Below are 23,257 nucleotides of genomic sequence, written 5' to 3'. Positions count from 1 at the left end.
CATACTGACAGGAGCCAAGCGGCTGGCAGGTGAGTTCTTCTCTCCCTGAGTTAAAGACAGGGATACAGTTCAGTGCAGAGCGAATGTGTTCACTGGCAAGCTCGCCAGCATCTGGGGTAGAGAGCAGCCCAGGGCTGGGGAGGTTGTGATGGTCAGGGTGTTAGGGTTTATTTGGTTTTGGGGGTCCTATCCGGTAACTCCCCTCCCTTCCCATCTCTATCAGTGTAAAGTTGTTTGTGTGCCCCTTCTAGAGCAAGGCTGGGTCTCTGTAATTGCTGGTTGGCTGGGGTTAGAGTAGGTTCCCCAACTCCCTCTGCTCCTTGTGGAAGGACAGGAATAGAGTCCCCCCGACATATGCAAGGGGAAATGGGCTCCATCTCAGAGAAATAGAAATTTATTACTGGGGACAAAAAAACAAACAAACCCGAGACTTACTCCCTATCACGGGGGTGGGGGTTGGGAGGATGGCAGAAACACAGACAAAATGAAAATTGGGATTATGTCCCCCCACTTCTGAAAATGAAAACAGGTGGGAGAATCCTTGACGGTTGTGGTTCACCTGAGTATCTATTGTGGTCAGCTGACTCGAAGGTCATTGTACCCTCAGTCTCCTGTGCTGGGTAAAATAATACAGTCACATGCTGCCCGCATTGTGGGGGGAGGGCGAGCCTTTAGAAGGCCACAACTCTTGCCTCTTATGTGTTTTTTTCTGATAAAAGAATCTATTATCATATGTTTTCTTAGTCACTTTAGTTTCCTTCAAATTCTGCTTTTATAGTTTTATCTTGTGCAGTCTGGAGAATTTTCTGGCTTTGCTGCTGATTTTGTCTTTGATGCTAGGCTATTAATAACTAGTGTTTTAAGATTTCCACATTTTTTTTTTCAGGGACCTTTCCGTAGCTGACTTCTGCTTTCATTTCTTATGATCAGAGAACATGCACTGTAATAATTTCAAGTGCATTGGTTTTCTGCCCCAGTACGCTTCCTTCGTAGATACCACTTTGTAGAGCCTACTTGATGTTACAGTAACTGCCTTCAAGACTATCAATTGCAGCAACTGGATCACTTGTGTTGAGGTGGGGTTTTTGCTGCTGCTGTAGTTTTGTTTGAGTATCATATTTTCTCAACTGTGTGTGTCAAGTAGTTTTAGATAAAGTGCTGGGTTTGGGTTCCAGTATTAGACTCCTCACGTTAAGGTAGTCCGGGACTGTTTTTATTTAAATCAACCCAGACAGTTTCAGACTGGTAGTTCTGTGCCATCTGTTGCATCTCTGCACAGCAGGGCTCTACAGACTGGATCTGTCTCTCCTCTGACTATTCTGCACCTCAGTTTTCGAAGTCTGCAGGGCTGTCTCAGGTCTGGTGTCTGTAGTTTAGTTAGGCTGTGTTAACTAGAAACAGGAAAAGGAGTTGGGTGTGGTGGTGCATGTCTTTAATCCCAGGACCTGGGATGCAGAAGCAAGTGAATCTGAGTTTGGGACCAGTCTTGTCCACACAGAGAGTTCTAGGCCAGCCAGGGCCCCACAATGAGACACTGTCTCAAAACATAAACAAAAATAAAAACATTTAAACAGAAGTGATTCCTTCCCTATCTTTCTTCTCGGGGCTTCCCTCTTGTCCCACAAAAGTACCCCCCTTTTTCTCTGGACAGAAATACTGCATTTCCCTTCAAACTGAAGCCCCGTCAGTACTACTGCACAACTCAGGCCATTCTCAGGAGGGAGAAAATGGAAAACCAGTCCAGGAAGGCGGGGCTCCCATCCGCTGCAGCTGGTGACACTACTCATGAAGCAGGCTTTTGTGGGGCTTTCCACATGCGCTATGAACACACCAGCTTCCATAGTGCAGAGCTGTGGCTGCAGCAGGTGCGGCTGCCCTCCTTGGGCTCAGTGAGCAGAGAAGGAAAGAGGCAGAAATGGGAAACTCGCTTTTCTGTGGGTTGACTCCCCTCTCCAATCTGCTTTTATTTCCCCAGTGTTCTCAGCTGCCTTTGGCCCAGCAGATTTCATTCAGTGGGGGTGTTATTTTGTCTCTTATTTTTAAGAGCCCTCAACTGAAGACAACTGCCTTTATTGGAGAGGGCAAACCATGATTTACTCACACAATGACAAGGACAAAGCTGCGAAAATGAACAAACCATGGTGACAACGGCAACGTGGCTGAACCTGAGAGAAAACCGTGTTTAGCCTTCAATCAAGGAGAAAATACAAACTGTATGGTTTCACTTGAAGTTCAAAACTCTATTATTAGTGTTAGAACTGAGAACAGCTGCAAGGTGGAGGATGGGAGCGAGCGTTCTGTCGGGACTGTCTGGGTGGCTGGGCCTTGCATTTGCAAGGTGTTTGAGATTAGTTAGAATTCTAATGGAACATATTTTATGTATCAATTTCAGAACCACTTGAAAAATGAGTCCTTTTGATTGCAAATGACAAAATCTGAGCTGAAACTGGCCCATGTTCTGGAGGAAGTTTATAAGGATGCCAAGGAGCGTGGTGTTGGCCTCATGAACAGTGGGTCTCAAGCACCAACACTGCCAGCACCTTGGCATCCCCTGTGCGTGCTTCCTGCAAGGTAACAGGAACTGACGAAAAGCTGTTTTATGTTGTGCACTCTGGCGTTTGTGCGGCAGCCCTGTTTTATGTTTGCTCATAAACTTATTCACGTAGACAACACCCTTCATACGAATAGGTCTTCCTCCACTCCGCTCTCAAGGTTCTCATGGCAGCTACGCTGTTTTAACTTAACTCCAACTTTCTGACCACACCCAATTAATCCATTACCTCTGAATTTAGGGGATGCTGACTTTGGTACTCTTGGATGTGGGACAGAGAATTCTGTGTTCCAGCAGCCCTCCAGGATATTCTAAAGTTGAACTCAACACAGACATCTTAATTCTTTGGTGTCTGCTGTTTCTCTAAAAAGTATTTTTGGCTTATGAGCTGGGGAAGATGGCTCAGTTGGAAAGTACTTGCTGCTTAAGCATGAGTGAGGACCTGAGTTCAATCCCATAGAAAAAGTTGCAGCGTGATCTTGGAATCCCATCACTGGGGAGGCAGACAGAAGACCCCTGGAGCTTGCTGGCCACCTACTGTAGTGCAATCATCAAGCTCCACATTCAGTGAGGGACCTCATCTCAGAAACTAAGGTGGAAGGAGAAGACCACACACAGAGATTTTGTTATAGAACTACCACTGCATTCAATCCTGTCATCATGGCTTGGAGCCTGGTCTGGGAGTAAAGACATTAGTATTTGCCCGTATGTCTGAAATCAAGAGCCTCACACGAGCAGTGTGTGTGAATCACAGCAGTCACCAGTGGCAACTGTCGAGCATGACTGATCCCAGTTCCACAGACAGAAAACAAATAGCCCCCAATTCCTAAGATCGAGTTAAATACCAATGTGATCGAATTTCCCTTCTGATTCGCTGTATTCTAATTTCTATGTTTATAAGAGCAAATCTGTTTCAGCAATAAGTAATGTGCACAAGGATGTCACAGGGAGAAACTGAGATACACGCCACTCTCCACAGCAGCGAGTCATATCCTAGCAAGTGCACTCCGAATCTTAAATGAGAAAAATGTTCTCATTTTAAATGAAAACTTTCTACCCTTCAGTTTTGTATTTTATAACCATGTTTGGTAAAGGCTTCAATATTAATTTCTGAATTGTAGAACTATAGACAGTCATTTGATTTTATAATTAATGTTTTATTAAAGCAACAGGTATATATTACTTTTAAAAACTCATAAAATAAATTTTCCTTTTTATTGTAATCCATTTGTTAGTAATTGACAACTATATAAGTCGAGGGCTTAAGGTATGTTTTGATGCATGTATATAATTTATAATCGAATATTTAGCATATTATAATTTTCTTATGAGAATATTCAATATAGCTCTTCCAGTTATTGAGACATACATTACTGTTGACTATGAAATTCAGTCTAGTGTGCAGAACAGAAGAATTTAGGTCCCTTTAGCTGTAATTTAGTTAACTGTTGATCAATCTTTCCTAAAAAGACCTAAAGTAGACGAGAATTGGTTTGAATTCGTATGTAGTTCGCATAGTCTTAAGTAATTTGTGGTAAATACAGCCATGAGTAATCTGTCTTTTTTTAGCCCACCTAGATTTCTTAGGACTATTCCCTCCCACTATGTTGTCTTCTCTAACCTTTAGTCTAAGTAGGCCTTTCCTGTTTTGAGACAGCATCACTATGTGTAGTCCAGACTGACCTTGAACTCACAATTTGTTTCAGTACTAGGATAGCAGGTCTGTGCTATTTGCCTGTCTTTCAAATAAACACTACTACAGTAAATATTTCTTAAGAGCCTCCACGTAGGTCTTCATGCTGGAGACATACATGGCTTAGATAAACTTCTCATTCATAACTGACATAAGCATACCGACAATTCAAGTGGTTCTTTAAGCTGCCTAGGGAGAGGACTTCCAGTATGGGGTACTATTCTTCTGTGTCATCAGTAAGACAAACTGTAACGCAAGTGCAAGTACCTCCTAACACAACAAGCAGAACTCACTGCTCTCACGAGCCTCCACTGTTCCAGCCACAAGAGTCACATGCTCAGCTAAACTACGCAGTTTAGCAATGCATGGGCTTTTCCTGTTGGAAACCCCAGATAACAGCTCCTGTTTGCTTTACAGATGCTCCTCTAGCTACAGATCAATTCAGAGCCAATGAAAAGCTCCAAGAACAAACCCAATATAAACTGAGATCACTCCAAATGATTCAAATACGAAACAAGGAGAGAGAGACTGTAGTGACCCAACCCTAGATTTCTAGTCAGGACCTGAAAGGGCAATAAGATTAGAGTCTGTGTGTTTAAAAAAAGACTGAGAAATTTATTAAGACCAACTGGAGGCAATGGGGTGGAGGAGGGGAAGAAAAGGACTCTTCCCATATTCAGAAATTAATAAAACACTTGAAAATGAATATAAATTTAATATAAACATTATGGTCAGGCTGTTTATTAAGGAGGCAACCACATATTACAAGTTCGGCTATAGAAATGTTTGTAAATCAAACTTTATGTGATCTAAACGGACCATGCATCGTACTGTCAAAACTGAACACCTGTACAGTGAATTGTCAATTGAAACATACATAGTCTAACCATCCTAGTTATACAAACACCTGGGGCCACATATGTATTTAATTTTCTTTGCTTTCAAAAAAACTTTTTATAAAAGCGATGTTCTGAGATAATTTAAAAAAGTATCTTGACAATTATGAATGGTCCCAGTTTTACAAAATGTGATTTCCAGGGTATGAAAACTGAGAAGTCAACGCTTCCGAGGGTTTTATAATATACAAACAAGTTTTGTAGAAAAATGATCCAGCAAATGCTTAAGAATATTTATATTTTTCCAATTCTTTACACTTTTATTAACACACTTACAAAAAATAACATCCAAACACTGAGAAAATTAAATAACTTTGGAAGCAGAGGTCATAGTTTTCTGCTGACATATAAGTGACAATTCTGGGCTGTTGGCACAAAATAATCAACATTCATAACCCCTTACTACTATATATCAAACATAAGTTAAAATCATAGGCACTAGTTTATCAAATCCACATTTTTTTTCTGTATGACTAACCACAGTAAATCCTTAGATTTTTCCCAAACAGAAAAACTGGCAATATGCAAAGGCTTTCTAGTAAAAAGGCCATTTTTCTCTTTAGGAAACTAAAAGTCAATAGTCTGTGGTAGTACAGCAGCAAGTAAAATAATATCACCAAACTCAGATCCCAAATACAATTTTAAACAAGTGATGAAATAGTTTAATTAAAAAAAAATAGATATTTTTTCTGATGCAGCCATTTAAAAACAACATTAAATAACCTGAATATTCCTTTTGAAACTGATTATCTAACTTAAAAATGTAATAGATGGTTCATTAAAAAGTTTTTAGATTATTAGATTGCAGCATTTATTATTTTTTGAAATGTCACACTGAAACAGAGACCTGTCTGTGTACATGTGACTCCAGACAGCAGCTACTTCTTTGTTCCTTAGATCTACACGAGACACTCCCCACCAAAGCACCTGTTTCCTCCTCCTCTGAGAAGCAACAGTTCTAGATCTAGTTCATCATTATGGATAACCCCTCCTTTCCCCTCACCACCTTCAAATGCAAGGATACAAGTTCTTCCACTCTACACTCCAGCTCCCGGCAAGGACAGCTACTTGTGCTAGCTAGCTCAAGGTCTCCTTGCTGGTCCAGCGTCAGCCCTGGCAGCCTGGGTCTTTGTTACCATTAACTTGATGCTTTCCTGAGCAGGAAGCTTCCCCTCCATTTCTACTTCCAACTTACAGGAAACGTGCTCACATCCCTCCACCTTTATGTGACCCAACTGCCAATATTTTAGATCTGTCCAGATTAAGTATTTAAAAAACAGACCTCATTATCAAAAATGAGAAGTCAGCTCAAGTTAGTTTGGTAATAATCCAATAAAACTGAAACAGTTGACTTCAAGGGGATATATACACACGTATGCCACAGAGTGCAAGTTATCTAGCAAATTAGAGTCAGATGGTTTTTACCAAACAATGCAAACATTGATGTAAGGCATAATCTAAGTCAAAAGGGACAGTATTTTAAAAAGATAGTTCATACAGTTATTCAGCTTAAAGTGGATCGACAACCACATAACAGACCGTTTTGCCACTTAAGAGCAACAACACAACCGTCATCACCAGAGATATTTGTAGTTAAATGCATAGATTTCCCCTCCTCTTGCGGTATGGTTTTATTCCGGGTTGTAAGCTCTGAGGTGGTGTTTTATAAAGAATAAAAACACATACAACTTGTTCTTTCACATCATAGAAACCTGGTTAATGGAAACAAGATCGCTTAGTTCTGTGACAGAAAACAGCGTGTGAGTAAATGGGCTTCAGTAGCAAAAGCCACCTTTCCTGAGCCAGGAACTGTAAAGTTTAGAGAGATTGTGCAACTGATAGTAAGCCCTTTTGGCAATCAAAACAAGCACACAAAAGTCTGAGATGTTGACGCAATGCAGTGGGCCTGCACGGTGACGCCATTTGGTGGTGGCTGTATGTGACTACGTCTAAAACATAACATTTAAAAGACTGATAATTTTTCCAATGAGCCTGTAAAAGTAATTTATACAACTCTCTTAAAGACAGGTAGCATGTTTTAAGTCTTTAGCTCAAGTCTTTCCTTTCCTTTCTCCCTCCCAATCTTTATAATTTACTCTATCCTGAAGGACTAATAAAACAATTTAACTAGTCAGAATATTAGTTCTTGTTAATACAATATTTATTGATACAGTAAAGTAGGTTGAATGTGACGTTTTGGGCAGCCTGAATTCACCACCTTCCCATGTACAAAGGTACTCTCTTTACAAATGGGCATTTCTCTTTGGCATCCATTAGGTATTTGCCCAGATAGTGGCCTCTGTCAAATAATAAAAAATAAACCGTGTTTCTAGTGAACAAAACTAAGAGTGACTCCATGGAGAGCGATTGCATGATTACCAAACACATCCGATGTTACATGGTATTAAAGTGCTGCTTCGTCATCTCTGCCAGTTGTGCTATTTTAGACAGAGAGGGCTGGGGTTTTACAACCCCAAGAGTCCTATCTGCAGAGTCTGCATAGAAAAGTTGGTTTCAGTCTGGTGAAGGGGTGTTCATGAAGCTGTGGACCTCTGCGTTCTTGTCTCTGCTGCTCAGTAACAGCCATCTTTCCAACTGTCATCTTTCATACTACCATAGGTCTTAGGAGCTGGCAAGGATCTGAAATAAAGGAAATTTATGATCTTTTAAAAAAATGTTTATACAAAATACTACATACATTCTGTTACATGTCTCATTACTTTTCAGGTAACACCGTGTCCCATGAGGACTATTCAGGGAGCTATGAGACCATGGCTCTAAACGACTTTCAGAACAATCTTTCCTTGCTCAGCATCTTCACAGCTTTCAGAATTTTACTACATCCAAGATGATCCCTCTCCTTTTCTGTTAATGTAGCTGTAGAATTAAAGTGAGGGAAAAGGAAGTCTCAGTCTAATCTACTGTCTTGTGGGATGAAATGACGACTGTGACAACTCAGGTTAGTGCCACCACCACCACCACCACCACCACCACCAGAGTGGCCGGAAGTGTGGGCACCAGGGAAAGGGTTTTGAAGTCAGATAAACTTGTAACCGACGGTCTTAGTAGTTGCATGTCTTCACAAAAATGACTTAGTTTTACTAAATTTGTCTATAAGAACTCACTACTGTGACAGCTAGACAAGGTCAGGAGTTATTTAGTACAGTGCACAATACAAAACCATTGCGTTCCACTAGATCTGAAACTGTATTTATATTAAGATATAGCAAGTACAGAGTAAAGTTTAAATACAAGATTGGAACGTCTTTGTTTCAAGAAAAGAAACTTTGGTGATAGCTGATGTCTCTCTTTACTGATGGTGCTAATCCCCTTCTAGAAGGGTAGAGATCATGTGGCTGGGATCAGAATCATTTCAAGATTAAGCAACAAAATGGGGGGAGAGGCTTAGAATCTTTTGAGGTAGAAGCTCAAATGGTTGGGTCTCCATTTATAAACACTCCATAGACAATTCTGAATTATGCCAGTGTGAAAAGCAGCTGCTCAGTGCAGGCACAAGTTTTTCAATCCCCTTGTGCTTCTCTCATCTTTTTCGCTGTCATTCCCCAAATGAACAAATATCACAACAAACTCAAGTGTCTTTAACAACTTTGTCCTAGGAGTTTCCCGAGATGCTTAATCTTGTTAGGCATTTGAATAAAATTAATCTGAAACAAGAGAGTATTATGTCCAACTGAAGACTTGTTCAGAACAAGGAGGTAATGCTTTACTGAAACTGTCCTAAGGTGGGGGGAGCCACCATGAGTCCCCACATTCAGTACTGACTTCCACAGGCTCAAGTGTGCTGAGCACATTTACTGCTTACCTGCGAACAGGCTGTGCAAGCTTGCTGCGAGGCACTGGTATGCCCCCCGCAGAAGGGGCGCTCGGCCGGGGCAGGCCACTCCTCATTGTAGTTGTCCCTGCAGGTCTGGTCAGAGTGGCGCTGTTGATATTGCTGGAAGGGTTTGCTGGGCCTGTGTTCTGCACCACGGGAGGTCCAGGTGAGGAGGTGGTTTGTGTGAACTGTGTAGTTTCTTGGCCACCAGAACCAGAGCCATGGTTACTAAATGCTTTCACTGGCTGCCGAAGAGCCAACGGTGATGGTGCTGCGGGGGAGCGGAACTTGCCTGGAGAAGGTACTGCATGCAGAACAGCAAAGGAAAACCAGTGTTTCCAGAGGGAACCAAGCACCAGCAAAGTTACTGCTTTGTTACCGTGACAATTGAGCACTAGAACATCTAATTATGAGCCTCACATAGAGGATTTCTCTGGGCGAATAGAAAAAAGGTTACTTCAGAAGGTTACAATTGTCCTTGAAAAAAGTACATTAAGCAGCGTATCTTGGATCCCACAATAGGAGGGGGTGGACACCATAGGGACTGCAAAGATGGCTCAGTGGTTAAAGGGGCTTGCCACAAATACCTAGAAACTCAAGCTCAGTCTGAGGAACCTATATAAAGGTAGGACTTGACAAAGCTGTCCTCTGACCTCTACCCCCACCCCACCATTGCCTGATGTTCACCTGCACATGCAACACAACAAGTAATTTAAAAAGAAATAGACACCATTGGATGCTGTCTAGAGGAAAAAGTAAGGGTTGACTATACACGTAAACATAAATCGGATGGCTGTAGCCTCAAAAACATGTCTTCAGTATAATTAAGAATACGGAATTAACAGTTACTATTAGTGTAAAAGTTAGCTCTAGAGGCACTGAGATGATTTAGTGGGTCACGATGCTTGCCACATACATATGACAACTGGAACTGGATCCCTGGAACCCGTGACAAAATGAGAGAAGTAATTCCTGAAAGTTGTTCTGATATACACGCGCATGCAGTCCAGGAGCATGTGACTCTATGAAGTCATAAAATGCCAAGTCTACTAAGAAAAATGCTTTTTTATTAAAACAAATGCCAGATACATGAAATGAAATGTACAGTCTGCATTGATTTCTAAGTCAAGTGTTTTTTTTTTTTTTAATTTATTTATTTTACATATATAGTGTTCTGGGCACCAGATCTCATTATAGATGGGTGTGAGCCATCATGTGGTTGCTGGGAATTGAACTCAGGACCTCTGGAACAGCAGTCAGTTCTCTTAACCTCTAAGCCATCTCTCCAGCCCTCTAAGTCAAGTTTTAAAAACATTTAAAAATGGCAGTAAGTCCCATTGAGCTTAAGTTTAGATCTCTTGGGGTACACACACCCACTGTTCTCTACTTCTTCATGTTTGAACACATCTCCTCTGAAAGAGTTTCCTCAGAAGGTCATGAACAGCAACACACAATTCAAATACAACCTTAACATGTTTTTATCAAATTAGAGGTAAGGCAGGGTGGAGGTAGGGGGTGGACCAGAGGCAGAAAGACAACACTTTTCTCAAACTCCTCCCTTAGTTTCAGGAGGGTACAAATGGAGAGAAAGCTTGGGTCACAGAAGTGGGTTATTCGATACTATTTTGTTTTCTCCACTTCTATCAATTCGTCTGTAGGACAGAGTGACACTAAGATATACTATAGTAATGGGAAGAAAGAAAGGATATGTGGCTAACTTTGACTGAGAAGTACTTAAGGTTAGAGAAGCAGACTTCTAGGTGTGTTTGTAAGAATGTTTCCAGAGAGGATCAAGTAAGGCAGGGAGACGGCTCTAAATGTGGGGTGGGGGTGTGACAAAGAGGGGGACCTGCTGGATGTCATAAAAGGAAAAGGAGGAAGCTAGCTAAAGCAAAAACTTTCTCTGTTTCTGGCCGCCCAATGGGAGCTGCTCTGCTCTGTCTCAACCTCCCTGCCAAGACTGATCAGAAGTTCTAAGACCAAGACGGAGAAGACAGCCTGAAATAGAGCTTAAGTAGGGCTCTATAAGCCTGCTGCTAGACTCTTATAAGACTGGACAGGTTCATGAACCATTGAGTACAGTGGTTTCTGCAAGGAGGAGGCCTGGACTGTTGGTTTTAAGAGTAATATGAAATGAGACAGTACTGAAGCCCTATAGCTTTTTGTTGTTCTGAACACTCTCTCTGAACTATAGATTAGAGAGGGTATCTCAGGCAGATCAAACTTATGAGCAGAGAAGACAAAGTCAGAACTCTGCGACAGTGCTTTAGAGGAGAGAGCGCTTAGAAGACTTTCAGCGCTCAGCTTAGGGTCTGCTTGAGTCTCCGGCTAGACCATGGGCTGAGTATTTGCAGAGTGAAGCTCCATGCCTGTGGACACAGGGCTGTAGCACTATAAACTGAAAGCTTGCAAAGCTACACAAAATTACTGTGCCTTGAGTTTCAACCAACTACATCTTGTCAAATCAAGATGTCAAGGCAGCCAGGGGATACCTCTAAAAGGATCATGTCTTAACTAGGGAGCAGGGAAATGACATCCATATGAGTCTGGACACCCAGCCCTAGAATAAGATACCCAGAATCTGCTCTAACAAAGCTTTAAAACAAACATCTGAATAAATGTGTCCCAAAGCTGCTCTCCACGAGAACAAATCCAGTTTTGTAAGGTTACTGGAGCACACCCATCCAGTTGTACATACTTAGTGGGGGATTTCGAGTTGCAGAATGAGGTTGAGAAGTTGGAATAAAGACCATATGTCCACAAACAAACTAAACTAGTTACTATGTGGTCTTTGAGAAAATAATCGATCCCTACTATAAAGGCTTAAACTAATTTGTAAGAAGTAAAATTACTTAAAGTCCAACAATATTTAAAAAATACAATATCACAGAACAATGCAGACTTCCACACTGTCCACTGTCTATACGTAACCACAGAAGAGCAAGGAAACAGTAATGAAGGCCAGGAAGGAAGTCAGAAGGAACAGACCAAGAAGAGACTGTGAAGACTGAACTAGCAGAAAGGACTTTACAAGAACTCTCACAGAGGCTCAAAGATACACACTGTTTAAATGTAAGGAGGAGAGAAACGAATTTTCAGGAAAAGCACATGAACTTTTTAAAGATGAAGACTTGTACTCAAAATGCTCAATTCTCAATTCTGTTAAGAGATTACTAGCAACCTAAATGCTGGAGAAGCCCAAAAACTAGGAATGACAACCCAAAGCATGGAGAGTCGTCCGAAGACTCACAAGAGGGCCAAGGCCCAGTACTAGTATCTTCTAGTCCATGCACCTGAGCACCAGAATTGGGGAGAGACTATATGTGTATGAACAAGGCTCTAAAACTCCTATATTTGATAAAAACTCATAGGGCCGGTAGATGGTGGATAGGCTAAGCCTGACAATCTGCGTTTGATCCCTGGAACCCAGGGTTGAATGAGAGAACCGACTCCCCAAAGCTTCCTCTACCTCCACACTCATGCTGTAGCACAGACATGAACATGTGCACACAGGCATGCATGCACACGTACACATAAATAGAACAAAAAGACATATTTAAATGGACAAAAAACCCCAACCATACAACATCCCCCCGCCCCCCGTCAGAAAGGGAAAACAGGAAGAAAGCAGGATCTCTATACTAGGAACATCAGATTTCTGAGCGCCAACAACGAACTTTTGCTTTTATTGAAAACAGATTCTTTTCTTACACAATGTGTCCTGATTACAGATTCCCCTCCCCATGACTCCTTCCAGGTCCTCTCCACCTCCTCTCCCATATGGAACCATTCCCTTTCTGTCTTTAGTAGGAAAGAACAGGCTTCTGTGCTTGCTTCAGCAGCACAGACTACAAAATTGGCATATACAGAGATCAGTATGGCCTGAGCAAGGATGACATGCAAATTCATGAAGCATTCCCTAATTTTCTTTACAGCAATAATAAAATGAAACCCTTTCAAAATAAAATATTTTATAAAACAAAACTATCACACTGGAGTTAGACAAGTGAAGGCCAAGAACAGCGACCCACTTATTACACACTCAGGCACCACACAGCAGGAAGCCATGACATATATGCAGAGGAGCTGGTACAGACCATGCAATGCAGGCTTTGCACACGCTGCCTCAGTCTCTGAGTTCCTATGTGCTTTAATAACATTAATATAGAGGGCCTTCTAACAAAGAATTTTTAAAACAGGAAAATGGAACACTAAGGAAATGGTTCACTGGTTAAAACACTTGCTGTTCTTGCAGAGGATCTGAGTTCAGTTTCCAGGCCCAACATGGCAGTTTACAGGACCCTCTTCTAGCTTTCACAGGTACCAGGCATACGCATAGTACACATATATACATGTAGACAAAACATCCATATAAAGAAAACTTAAAAAAAAAAAGGGACTGGAGAGATGGTTTGGTGAGTAACACATGGGCTCTTCCAGAGGCCATGGGTTTGATTCCCAGTACCATGAGGCAGCTCACACTGTCCAGGCCTGAAGGATCCAGCACCTTCTACAGCACTGTACTCATGCACACGGTGCACAGACATACATGCGGTCAGACATACACATAAAAATAAGTATTTGAGAAAGAGGGAAGAGGAATTAAAATATCGGATTTCTCAACAGAAACAATGTAAAACTAATGGAATAAGATCATTAAAAGTCTGCCCAAGAGAAAGATGGCTCGGCAGTTAAGAATGTTTACTGCTCTTGCAATGAATCCAGGTTTGGTTCCCAGCAACCATATTAGGTGGTTCACAACTGCCTGTAACTCCAACTGCAGGATATAATGATGCCCTCTAACCTCTGAAGACACCTATGTGCATATGGTGCACATAAACTCACACTTAACAAGTAAGTTAAAAACCACACATAAAAATAAATTTTAAACTCAATATAAAGATGTTTAAGAACAGCAGAAATGAAACAACTCCCCAGACCAAAGTAAGAATTTGTTGTGCCGGGCGGTGGTGGCGCACGCCTTTAATCCCAGCACTCTGGAGGCAGAGGCAGGCAGATCTCTGGGAGTTTGAGGCCAGCCTGGTCTACAAGAGCTAGTTCCAGGACAGGCACCAAAGCTACAGAGAAACCCTGTCTCGAAAAACAAAACAAAACAAAACAAAAAAAACAAAACAACAACAACAAAAAAAAGAACTTGTTGTTAGTTTTTCCACTCAAATGCTAGAAGAAGGAAATGATACAAAGTGCCACCTTCAATCTGAATGAAGTCAGGAGAAAAGGGTAACAGCAGTTTTATTACTGGACACCAGGCCCTTAGAGAAAAGTGGCTATTCTTGGTGCAGTGGGCTTTGGCCTCAGAATCTAGAGGTGTTCTAAACTCAGGATCATCAGTAATTGAACCAGTGCTGTATTTTACAGTGCTGGGGACTGAACACACACCCTTAAGCATGCTAGTCACGTGCTTTACCACTGACTACATGTCCAGCCCTTGGTTTTTGAGATGGGATTTCACTACATATTGAGGTTGGCCTTGAACCCACACCTTCTGCTTCCACCTTCCAAGTGTTGGGGTTACAGGTATATTAACATTACACACAGCTAATACAGAGAAGGGTGTAATGATAACCCCCACACCACACCACAACATACGAAAGCCTGGATCACTAAGCAAGAATAGGTTGTTTGCAGTTGAAGAGCTTGGATTCACAAAAATTATGTAATCCTTTAGAAATCTGGTCAAAAGCTTTGGTCTTTTAATACAAAATTCATGAGATTAAATTTTTACGTAAAAATGTAAAATTACACAAAGCTACTTGATTCAAAAGTAAAAAATGATGTGCCAGACAAGGAGATTTAAGTAAGCAACAGTTCTTCTTTTATTGTAGTCTAGTTAGTAGTCTCTGCTCTTTTGGATAACATGCCTTTTGTCACGTACCTCTTCCCGACTACTCTACTGAGATTAATTTGCTTTTATTTATTTTTTCTAGTGCTGGGAATCAAACCCAGAGCCTCCCTGATAAGTGTGAGCAAGCTCTCCACCCTGAGCAAACCCCTAGTCATGTCATGTTTTCACCTTCCTTACTAGCTAGAGGCGAACAAGAGGTTTTCAAAAATCTGGAAACCTCAGAAAAGTAGCCCACTGTTCTCAAACAATTCCATAAGGTATTTTTTTTTTCTTTTTAAAAATATGGTATAGCCAGGCATGGTGGCACATGCCTTTAACCCTAGCACTCAGGAGGCAGAGGCAGGTGGAACTCTGGTGTTTCAGGCTAGCCTGACGTACAGAGTGAGTTCCACAGTCAGAACTACATAGAAAAGAAACCCTATCTCAAAAAAAAAGAGAAAAAAGTATACATGTTTCTGGGGAAAAAGTAATGTTTTCATTCAATATATACATTGTGCAATGATGAAGTCAGGGGAGTTGGCGTACCCGTCGCCTCAGACATTTATTGCCTGCAGTAAGAGAATTCAATGCCTCCCTAGATATTTTGAAGTATTTAGTATAGTTTATCTTACTACGAAGAGTACTATTTACTTTTTCCTGTTCACTTGTAACTTTGTACCCACTGGCATCCCCACTTTCCTTCCACTCTTCATCTCAGATATCCATATGTTACTTTCTATTATTTGAGAATACACATTAGTGAGATGATTAAAATATTCTATGTGTCTGGGTCATTATATATAACACAAGAGCCTTAAGGTTCATCCATGTTGTACAAATCATGGGATTTCATCCTACTAAGAGCTGCATGCATCTCATTGTGGTCACATGTCCAAAGATCCAATCATCCACTAGGACACCAAGGCTGACTTTAGTAAACAGTATTTCAATAAGCAAGGAGATTCTTAGTCCCCCCCCCTTCCCATATTTATCTTTGTTTTTCTAGCAATATTTGTGTATCATTGGTTTGAACCAATAGCTTTCATTCTTATAAAAGGGTTTTTTGTTTTTTTCTTAAAACTAATTGTATGTATCTGTGTGTAGGTATGCATGTGTGTGTGTGCACCTGTAGAGGCCAGAAGAGGGCACTGGATCTCTAGAGCTACCTGAATGGGTGCTGGGTTCTGGGAGCTGAGCTTAGGTCTTCTGGAAGCCTAACCAGCTCGTGCTCTTCACTTCTGAGACGTTTCCAGTCATCAGTTTTAGATTTCAACTACTGTCTTTCTCAGAAAGTAAATGTGATCTAACTTTCTTGCTGTTTTTTACCTCAACCTCCTAGGAATTCCTTTTCTGTCAATAAAGCTATACTGTAATTATTGCTTAAATCTCAGCTATATTTATGTTATCATGATATAAATATTGTTCACAGCAGCGCCAGAGACTCTGAGTATGCTTTACTTCCTTTTTGCTTATTAGATAATAGGATGCCTTTCCTAAAGCCCCAAATCATCTTCTCACTCTAAAGAACTAGCCCTACACAGCGTGTTCTTCCTGACTGTGGTACCACACGGCAGGTGTATCTGAGTATCTAGCACGTAGCACATTAAGCATGCACCCTATGCTACTATTTGACTATTTTCTTTCCTACAGATTCTAATATTTTTTAAGTTTTATTTTTAAAACAATCTTTTCTCATCTTACAAACCAATCCCAGTTTCCACTCCCTCACCTCCCCCACCCACTCCTCAGAGAAGGTAAGGCTTCCCATGGGGAATCAAAAAATTTTGTCTGGCATTTCACTTTGAGGCAGGACCAAGGCCCTCCCCTACACATTTAGGCTGAGCAAGGTATCCCTCCAAAGAGAATGGGCTCCAAAAAGGCAGTTCAAGCACTAGGGATAAATCTTGGTCCCACTGCCAGAGGCCCCACAAACTGCCTAAGCCACACAACTGTCAGAGAGCCTAGTTTGGTCCTATGTAGGTTCTCCCACTGTCATTGCGGAGTCACAATCACACACTAACTCATTGTTAACATACTTAAACCTGTTTAAAAGAATACAGTGTTTTGCAATCATACTAACCACATCTTTATTTTTTTAAAAATCAAACATCAAAATTCCTCTTTCCTCAAATTTTCTTACTCTCAATAGGGAGGGAGATATCTTTCCCCACTGCTTCTGTTTGTTCTGTCCCATTCTGAGACATCTGTTTATTCTCAGGACTACAAGTCTATTCTACATCACTGTTTTCTTAATTCTTTTGTCCTCTATCTACCAATACACGCAATCATAAGGAACCGATTATTGTCTAGACTTAGTGCCCAACTTTCATATATTTCTTTAGCATTCTGTTCTAACAAAAGCTACCACTTATATACTAAGTCTTCCAAATGTATTCACTAACCAAAAAGACTTGAGTCTTAACTTCAATCAGCTTCTAATGCAAACTTCTCCCCTTCTTATCTAACCACAGATAGCTAAACCCAAAGACCAATATTTGAGGGAAAATATTAATAGAATGTGTGACATTTATAGTACCTATTTGTCCAATTCTCATTAATTTAAAATAATATATCTTTGATTTTAGATTAGTAGGAAAAATGATAAATTGTCATTTAATCCTTTCATAACAATTCAATACATACCTCTGAAGAAAATAGGTTTCTTCTGCAATTATCCACAACAGGGAATTAATCTGCATTATTTTATTAAGAAAAACAAACAAACTGAAATGTGCTTATAGGCACCATTGACTCAGAAATCCAGAAGGTGAAAGATTGATCTACATTACTTGCTGAAATTTAAACTCAAGCAGAGGCTGTAGTTACCTCTTTTTGTAGATGAAGTTGGAAGCAACTGTTTGGCTTTGAGGGAAGTACGAGGCAAATTTTTCAGCCTTTGAGAAGCTGTTGAAAAACAAGGAAGTGTAATATTTGCCAGGAAGAACAAGGTAAAGGCTACAGCTTCTGTAAACTTGAACACTTAATGAAATTTAAAAGCTATCAAGGAACAGAAACCATTGAGGTAAATGCATTAGAACTCCAGAAGTGCAAGATCTTTAAGTGATGCTTCGTGCATTGAGTTGGAAAAGAAAAGGGGCAGAAATCTTAGTGCCATTGCATATTTTTAGGGTAAGGTTTTTTTTTTGGTAGATAAAAAAAAAACTCTAATATGTCAATTGGCCGGAACATCAAAGAGAAAACAAGCTACCAGCAAACATGCTACAGATGCAAAGAATATAAACACAATGATAAAAGTGATGAATATAAGCACGCAGAATAGAAAATAAACACAGTACTCGTTTGATGCAAAAAAAAAAAAAGAGCACATTTTGGCAAAGCAATTATTGGTAGATTTACTGCTCCAAAATCAAACAGGAATTTCCATTCTCAAAAAGGAGAAGAAAACTCAGAACCAGGCAAGTCCTTGCACAACCTGGCAGCTTTAATGTGTTCAATGTTACCTTGATGGAAAATCCAACTAATTTGTACCTCAGACAGGATAGTAGCATGTCTGGTCTGAGGGCCTATAGCCTATGCATGCATGTTTGTATGTGTGTATGCGTGTTTGTGCGAGTGTGAGTGCATGTTGAGGGGGGTCTACATGAGTTAGGACATCTGCTTTGTAATGTGATCAAGGAGAACTGCAAGTCACTTTTCTCAAACTTCCAGTCTATTGACTACACTGAAACTTCCAAAACTGGCATGTAAGACAGCCCAGCACTGTGCAGAGTGAAGAGGCCAACTACTGCAATGCAGAGTCACTCTGCTCCAGTCCCATTCTAGTCACCTAGTTAAGTAGTTCGAAATCGCCATCTTTTAGTCTTGTAGGATGTGTACAAAGATAGGCTTTCTACACCTTAGGAATTATATCCAAAAAATAAAAACAAATAACAAAAACACCAATGTTCTATTCCTCCAAGTCTATGTAGGACAAAAGGTCATCATAAAAAAGATCATCGGGTAGTAAAAGGATACTGGATGCAACACCAGAGAGAAAGGTAAAGTCTGTTATCTCTATCAGAGCCAAAACACTACTATTTCCCTGAGATAATCAACTTTAAGAAACTGTGGCTGACTTTTAATTTTGCAGTACTGCAAACCTTACTGTAGTGACATTGTATTTGATGCCAATGTAACTCAAACATGGTCAGGCAAATAAGCAAAAACTTCTCCAGACTTGGGGGAGAAAAAGCTGTTACTTTATACCTATAACCACAACATTATAAGATACTATTCACCTATCTATTTGCTCACATGTTCTGTCATCCATATTTCTTTTCCTTCCTTCCTTCCTTCCTTCCTTCCTTCCTTCCTTCCTTCCTGCCTGCCTGCCTGGCAGCCATCCATCCACCCACTGATCCATTCATACATCTTGATTTTCATTTATACAAACAGGAGTATCCCAGGTACCATGTTTGGGTAAAACAGCTTCAGGAGCCAGCTAAGAACTTTTCTTATTCTTATGAAATTATTTAGGAAAGAAAAAAATATTTTTATGGAATATGTAGTAAAGGGGAGAATGACAATAAAGTAGCAAATATCTAGCCTTCCAGACAGGGATGGCCACAAGGCAGGAAAGGAGGATGGGGAGAAGACTGGAGTTGCAATTATACACAGGTAATCCATAAAGACTTTTAAAAGAGGATATCTACTCGGAGATCAGTGAAGAGTGGGAAGAGTTGTGTGGGGTCTGGAGAAGGCATTCCAGAGGGAGGAAGAAGCAACAGTAGAGAATGCTGAGACTGGGCATGCCAAGTGTTTAAAGAACAGAAGGAGGCTCAGTTGTAAAGAACCACAAAGGAAAAGCAAAGGATTATTGTTGGCAAACTATAAGCCAATATTTTTTCTATCTTACTTCTAAAATTAAAAATCTTAATTGTGTGTGTACATGACCACATAAGGCATGCCATGGCAAATGTATGTCAGAGGACAACTTGCAGGAGTCATTTCTCTCCTTCCACCACACGGGTCCCAAGGTTGCTGAACTCAGGTCATCAGGCCTCCATGCTGAGTTTGATGTCTCTCCTGCTTCCATGGCAGCTCTGGCTTCCCATTCCTAGGCTATCTGACATATAAATTCTCAGTGCTTGGACTATCACATATACTCAACCATTTCTCCTGAATAATCACAGTGACTAACAACTGTCAAAATGTAGAGATTTAAAGTTATATTAAATTTGCATTTGCCTAAAAATCAACTGAGACACAATGAGAGTCTAAGCCTCTAAGATGTATTCAATCAAAATGCCTAGTGATAAAGGCCCCAAATCACCACAATTCTAAAATTTTTTTTGATTAAGGTAACTGATCCAGTATTACTTATTAAACTGATGGTCCTTTATATAAGTATTGCATATAATAGTATATATTTTAACTTATGTTTTAAAATAATGCAAAAATGAAGAATATTAGTGTAGTAGGTAAAACCTTGAAGAAATTCCTTCCTTGTGGACCTTAGGAGGCTACATAAAGGTTATCAACCACCCAGATACTCCGTAAGTGAGTGGAACAGAGCACAGTATTAGTCCTATATAACTCCTCTGGGGTATACTCTGAGTCCATGTAAAACTGTTCCTGTATTGAGCAAATTATCTACAGTTCAATCTCAAATCATGTCCCAATAGAACCATCCAAGAGAGTTTCCCCAGATGCCTACGCATGCAAATTAGCCTGGGAGCGTCTGCAGACAGTAGTGGGAAGTGCTGGGGAAAGTACTTTGGTTTCAGTTGGGTCAAACTCTAGATAGGCGGTCCTGCATAATTAACTTGACTACATGGAACCCTGCTCTCTGCAAAAACAAATGTGTATTTGGGAAGCTCAAATGCTACAATACATGTAAAAATACCTTAGCCATTAAAATTAATAATCAAGCTTCTACTATATAAAAAAAGATTGTCTTGAGGTTTTCATCTATTCCTTTTCGTCTCTTATAAGCCAATACTTACTATATTTTTCTGAAAACTAAACTAAGCCCATACTCTGGTAATGTTAGGAAGTAAGTTATTATCCTTTTGAAAACTTCTGCCTCTGATAACACCTCTCCCTTTAGTTGAAGAAACTGAGAAAATGCTCTGGTTTTCTTAAACTTTTTAAGTTACTCACATTTTACAAGTATCAATATTAAAAATATATTAGCACTGTTATAATGCCCATATTTGAATGCCAGCATCCACAATAATGCAGCCATAGCAAATAAGCATATAAGAATAGTGACTGGCATAGTGACAAGGCAAAAGAAGTGGTCCAGAGGGTAGAAATCAGCAGCCTTGCAAAGTTAGTCTCATGCATACCAGCAAGTGAAAACCAAAGCTTTACCATTCATAGCTGAAGAAAGATTTAAAAGAAAATCAAACATCTATTAAATTAATAACTGGAATTTATAGTGAAATGTACCAATTCCTTATGTAAAATACATAAAAATTGTTGCTACATTTTTACATATACTTTCTAACTTATTTGATTAAAGTATATATTAAAGTAAAAATTATGAAAACTTTATATTATATAACTACACATATATAAAGCACAATTACACATTTTATTAAAAATATGTAAAACAATAGATAACCTTTAAAAAATTGTGATGTATTAACTTTAAACAAAAATCTAAATTTGTACAGTATACTTAAGTTTTAAGCTTGTTAATATTCTGGATTTCCATTTTCTAAACACATTTGTAGTTATAAGTGAGTATTACTGTAGCTGCAAATGTTAGAGAGAACAAGTAGATACAGTTCTCGTTGTGGTTTTTCATGACAGGGTTTCTCTTTGTAACAGCCCTGATTGTTGGTTGTCCTGGAACTCACTCTCTAGACCAGGCTGGCCTCCAGCTCAGAGATCCACTTGCCTTTGCCTCCCAAGTGCTGGGAGTAAAGGCGTGTGCCACCACCGCCCAGCCAGTATATACAGTTTTAAAAAAATGATGTTCTAACTCTTCTGCCTATATAATTTATCAAATGCTGAAATTAAACTCTGCAAAACTACACAAATATTTCCCATATAATGAACTAATAACTAGAAAACTATTATGTTTTCCCTATACCTTTTCCTTAGTTAAAAACTACTAGAAAGAAACGAAAAGTAATTCTAGAATAATGTGACTTATATAATGGCAATTCTATTTACTAAAGAAGGCAGGTAATTATAAAAAAAAACCTTTAGTATACATTTTTCTGTTGGTATGTTAATAGGTGTATTATTTTAGTCTTAGGTTCCCAATCTGTTCATTGCCATAAAGCTTTAGGATGCTAAAATAGTCTAAGTAATGGGATGAGGATAGAGAGAGAATTTAGGCAGAGTTGGTTTTACCACACAGGAAACTGTTTGGAGATTTATCATGTAGAATTTTGAAAAATCCAGACCTTAATAACTGAAGCTAAATAGAATAGCATGCCTGAAGGCGAAGAGCACATTTCAGCTCTATGTAGAGATGCTATAAAGAGCATGGCTGTAATGCATGTGAGGACTATGACTCACTCAAAACGAGTTCATGCCATATTTAACTAATACTGTAGATTGTTCTTCATTACTGGGTAAGTATTTGAGGGGGAAGCCCCCAGAAACAAGCTATTTTCACGTGTCAAATTAATTTGTGGGTTTAAAGACATAAAACCCACTATTCTCTAATCAAAGATAATAAACTTGAAATTCTACTTTTAAATTCATTTTTAAAATTTTATAAATTCCTGTTTCCTATACCAATTATTACTACCACAATGAGTATCTTAACACTTAAAGCAAAAACAGTATCAACTCTTCAGTAAGTGGAACATGAAAGTTTATTTGTACAGAAAACATTTCAGCATATACCCAGTGGAATAAGGCATATAAATCTTGAGTAACAATTTTCCACATAGCTTTAAAATGTAGTTTCAAGCTCAGAAAAAAAAAAAGAAATATTTCTGTATGATCTTTGGTTTATACCTTGGTAATAAACCACGGATATAACAAGTCTCTTGAGCTGGATCAACACAGTTTGAACACTAACCTGTCATTTGTTAAGATGTATAACCATAGGTAGGTTATTTATATATTATAGCGAGGTAATTACAACAGTTTATTTTAGATTGGTTTATTATTTTTCTTTAACTTAAAATTTTTTTTAACCTAAGGGTGTTTAGCTTGCATGATTATCTGTGCACTGTGTGCATATCTGGTGCTCAAGGTCGAGTTACAGATGGTCATGAACAGTCAGGTGGAAGCTGGGAATTGAACTTGGGTCCTCTGGAAGTATACCCAGGGCTCTTAAATAGAAAAGCCATCTTTTAGGACAGGCGATAGTTGCGCACGTCTTTAATCCCAGCACTCGGGAGGCAGAGGCAGATGGATCTCTGTGAGTTCAAAGCTAGCCTGGTCTACTGAGCGAGTTCCAGAATGGCTCCAAAGCTACACAGAGAAACCCTGTCTTGAAAAACAAAACAAACCCAGAAGGAAGGAA

The 23,257-nt window shown here is 39.7% G+C and overlaps 1 protein-coding gene and 1 pseudogene across 2 annotated transcripts in view; one reads left to right on the top strand and one right to left on the bottom strand.

The window, feature by feature from the left end:
* Window positions 1-4,656: 4,656 nt before the first annotated feature.
* Window positions 4,657-23,257, bottom strand: part of Slain2 (SLAIN motif family member 2) — a 65,392-nt gene continuing 46,791 nt past the window's right edge. The window contains exons 7-9 of one of the 2 annotated variants that reach the window (XM_005359331.3): window positions 17,647-17,724; window positions 8,964-9,279; window positions 4,657-7,780 (exon numbers count right to left, since the gene is read on the bottom strand). In XM_005359331.3, the coding sequence (XP_005359388.1) occupies window positions 7,714-7,780; window positions 8,964-9,279; window positions 17,647-17,724 (461 nt within the window). In that variant the 3' untranslated portion in view covers window positions 4,657-7,713. The remainder of the gene's footprint in view (window positions 7,781-8,963; window positions 9,280-17,646; window positions 17,725-23,257) is intronic. The other variant, XM_005359332.2, reaches the window with a different exon arrangement.
* LOC113457532 lies at window positions 12,802-12,902 on the top strand (annotated as a pseudogene).

The sequence above is a fragment of the Microtus ochrogaster genome, linkage group LG1 (assembly GCF_000317375.1).
Source record: "Microtus ochrogaster isolate Prairie Vole_2 linkage group LG1, MicOch1.0, whole genome shotgun sequence".
Taxonomy (NCBI): domain Eukaryota; kingdom Metazoa; phylum Chordata; class Mammalia; order Rodentia; family Cricetidae; genus Microtus; species Microtus ochrogaster.
The sequence above is the reverse complement of the archived record's forward strand: the minus strand, read 5'-3'. Positions and strand labels throughout refer to the sequence as shown.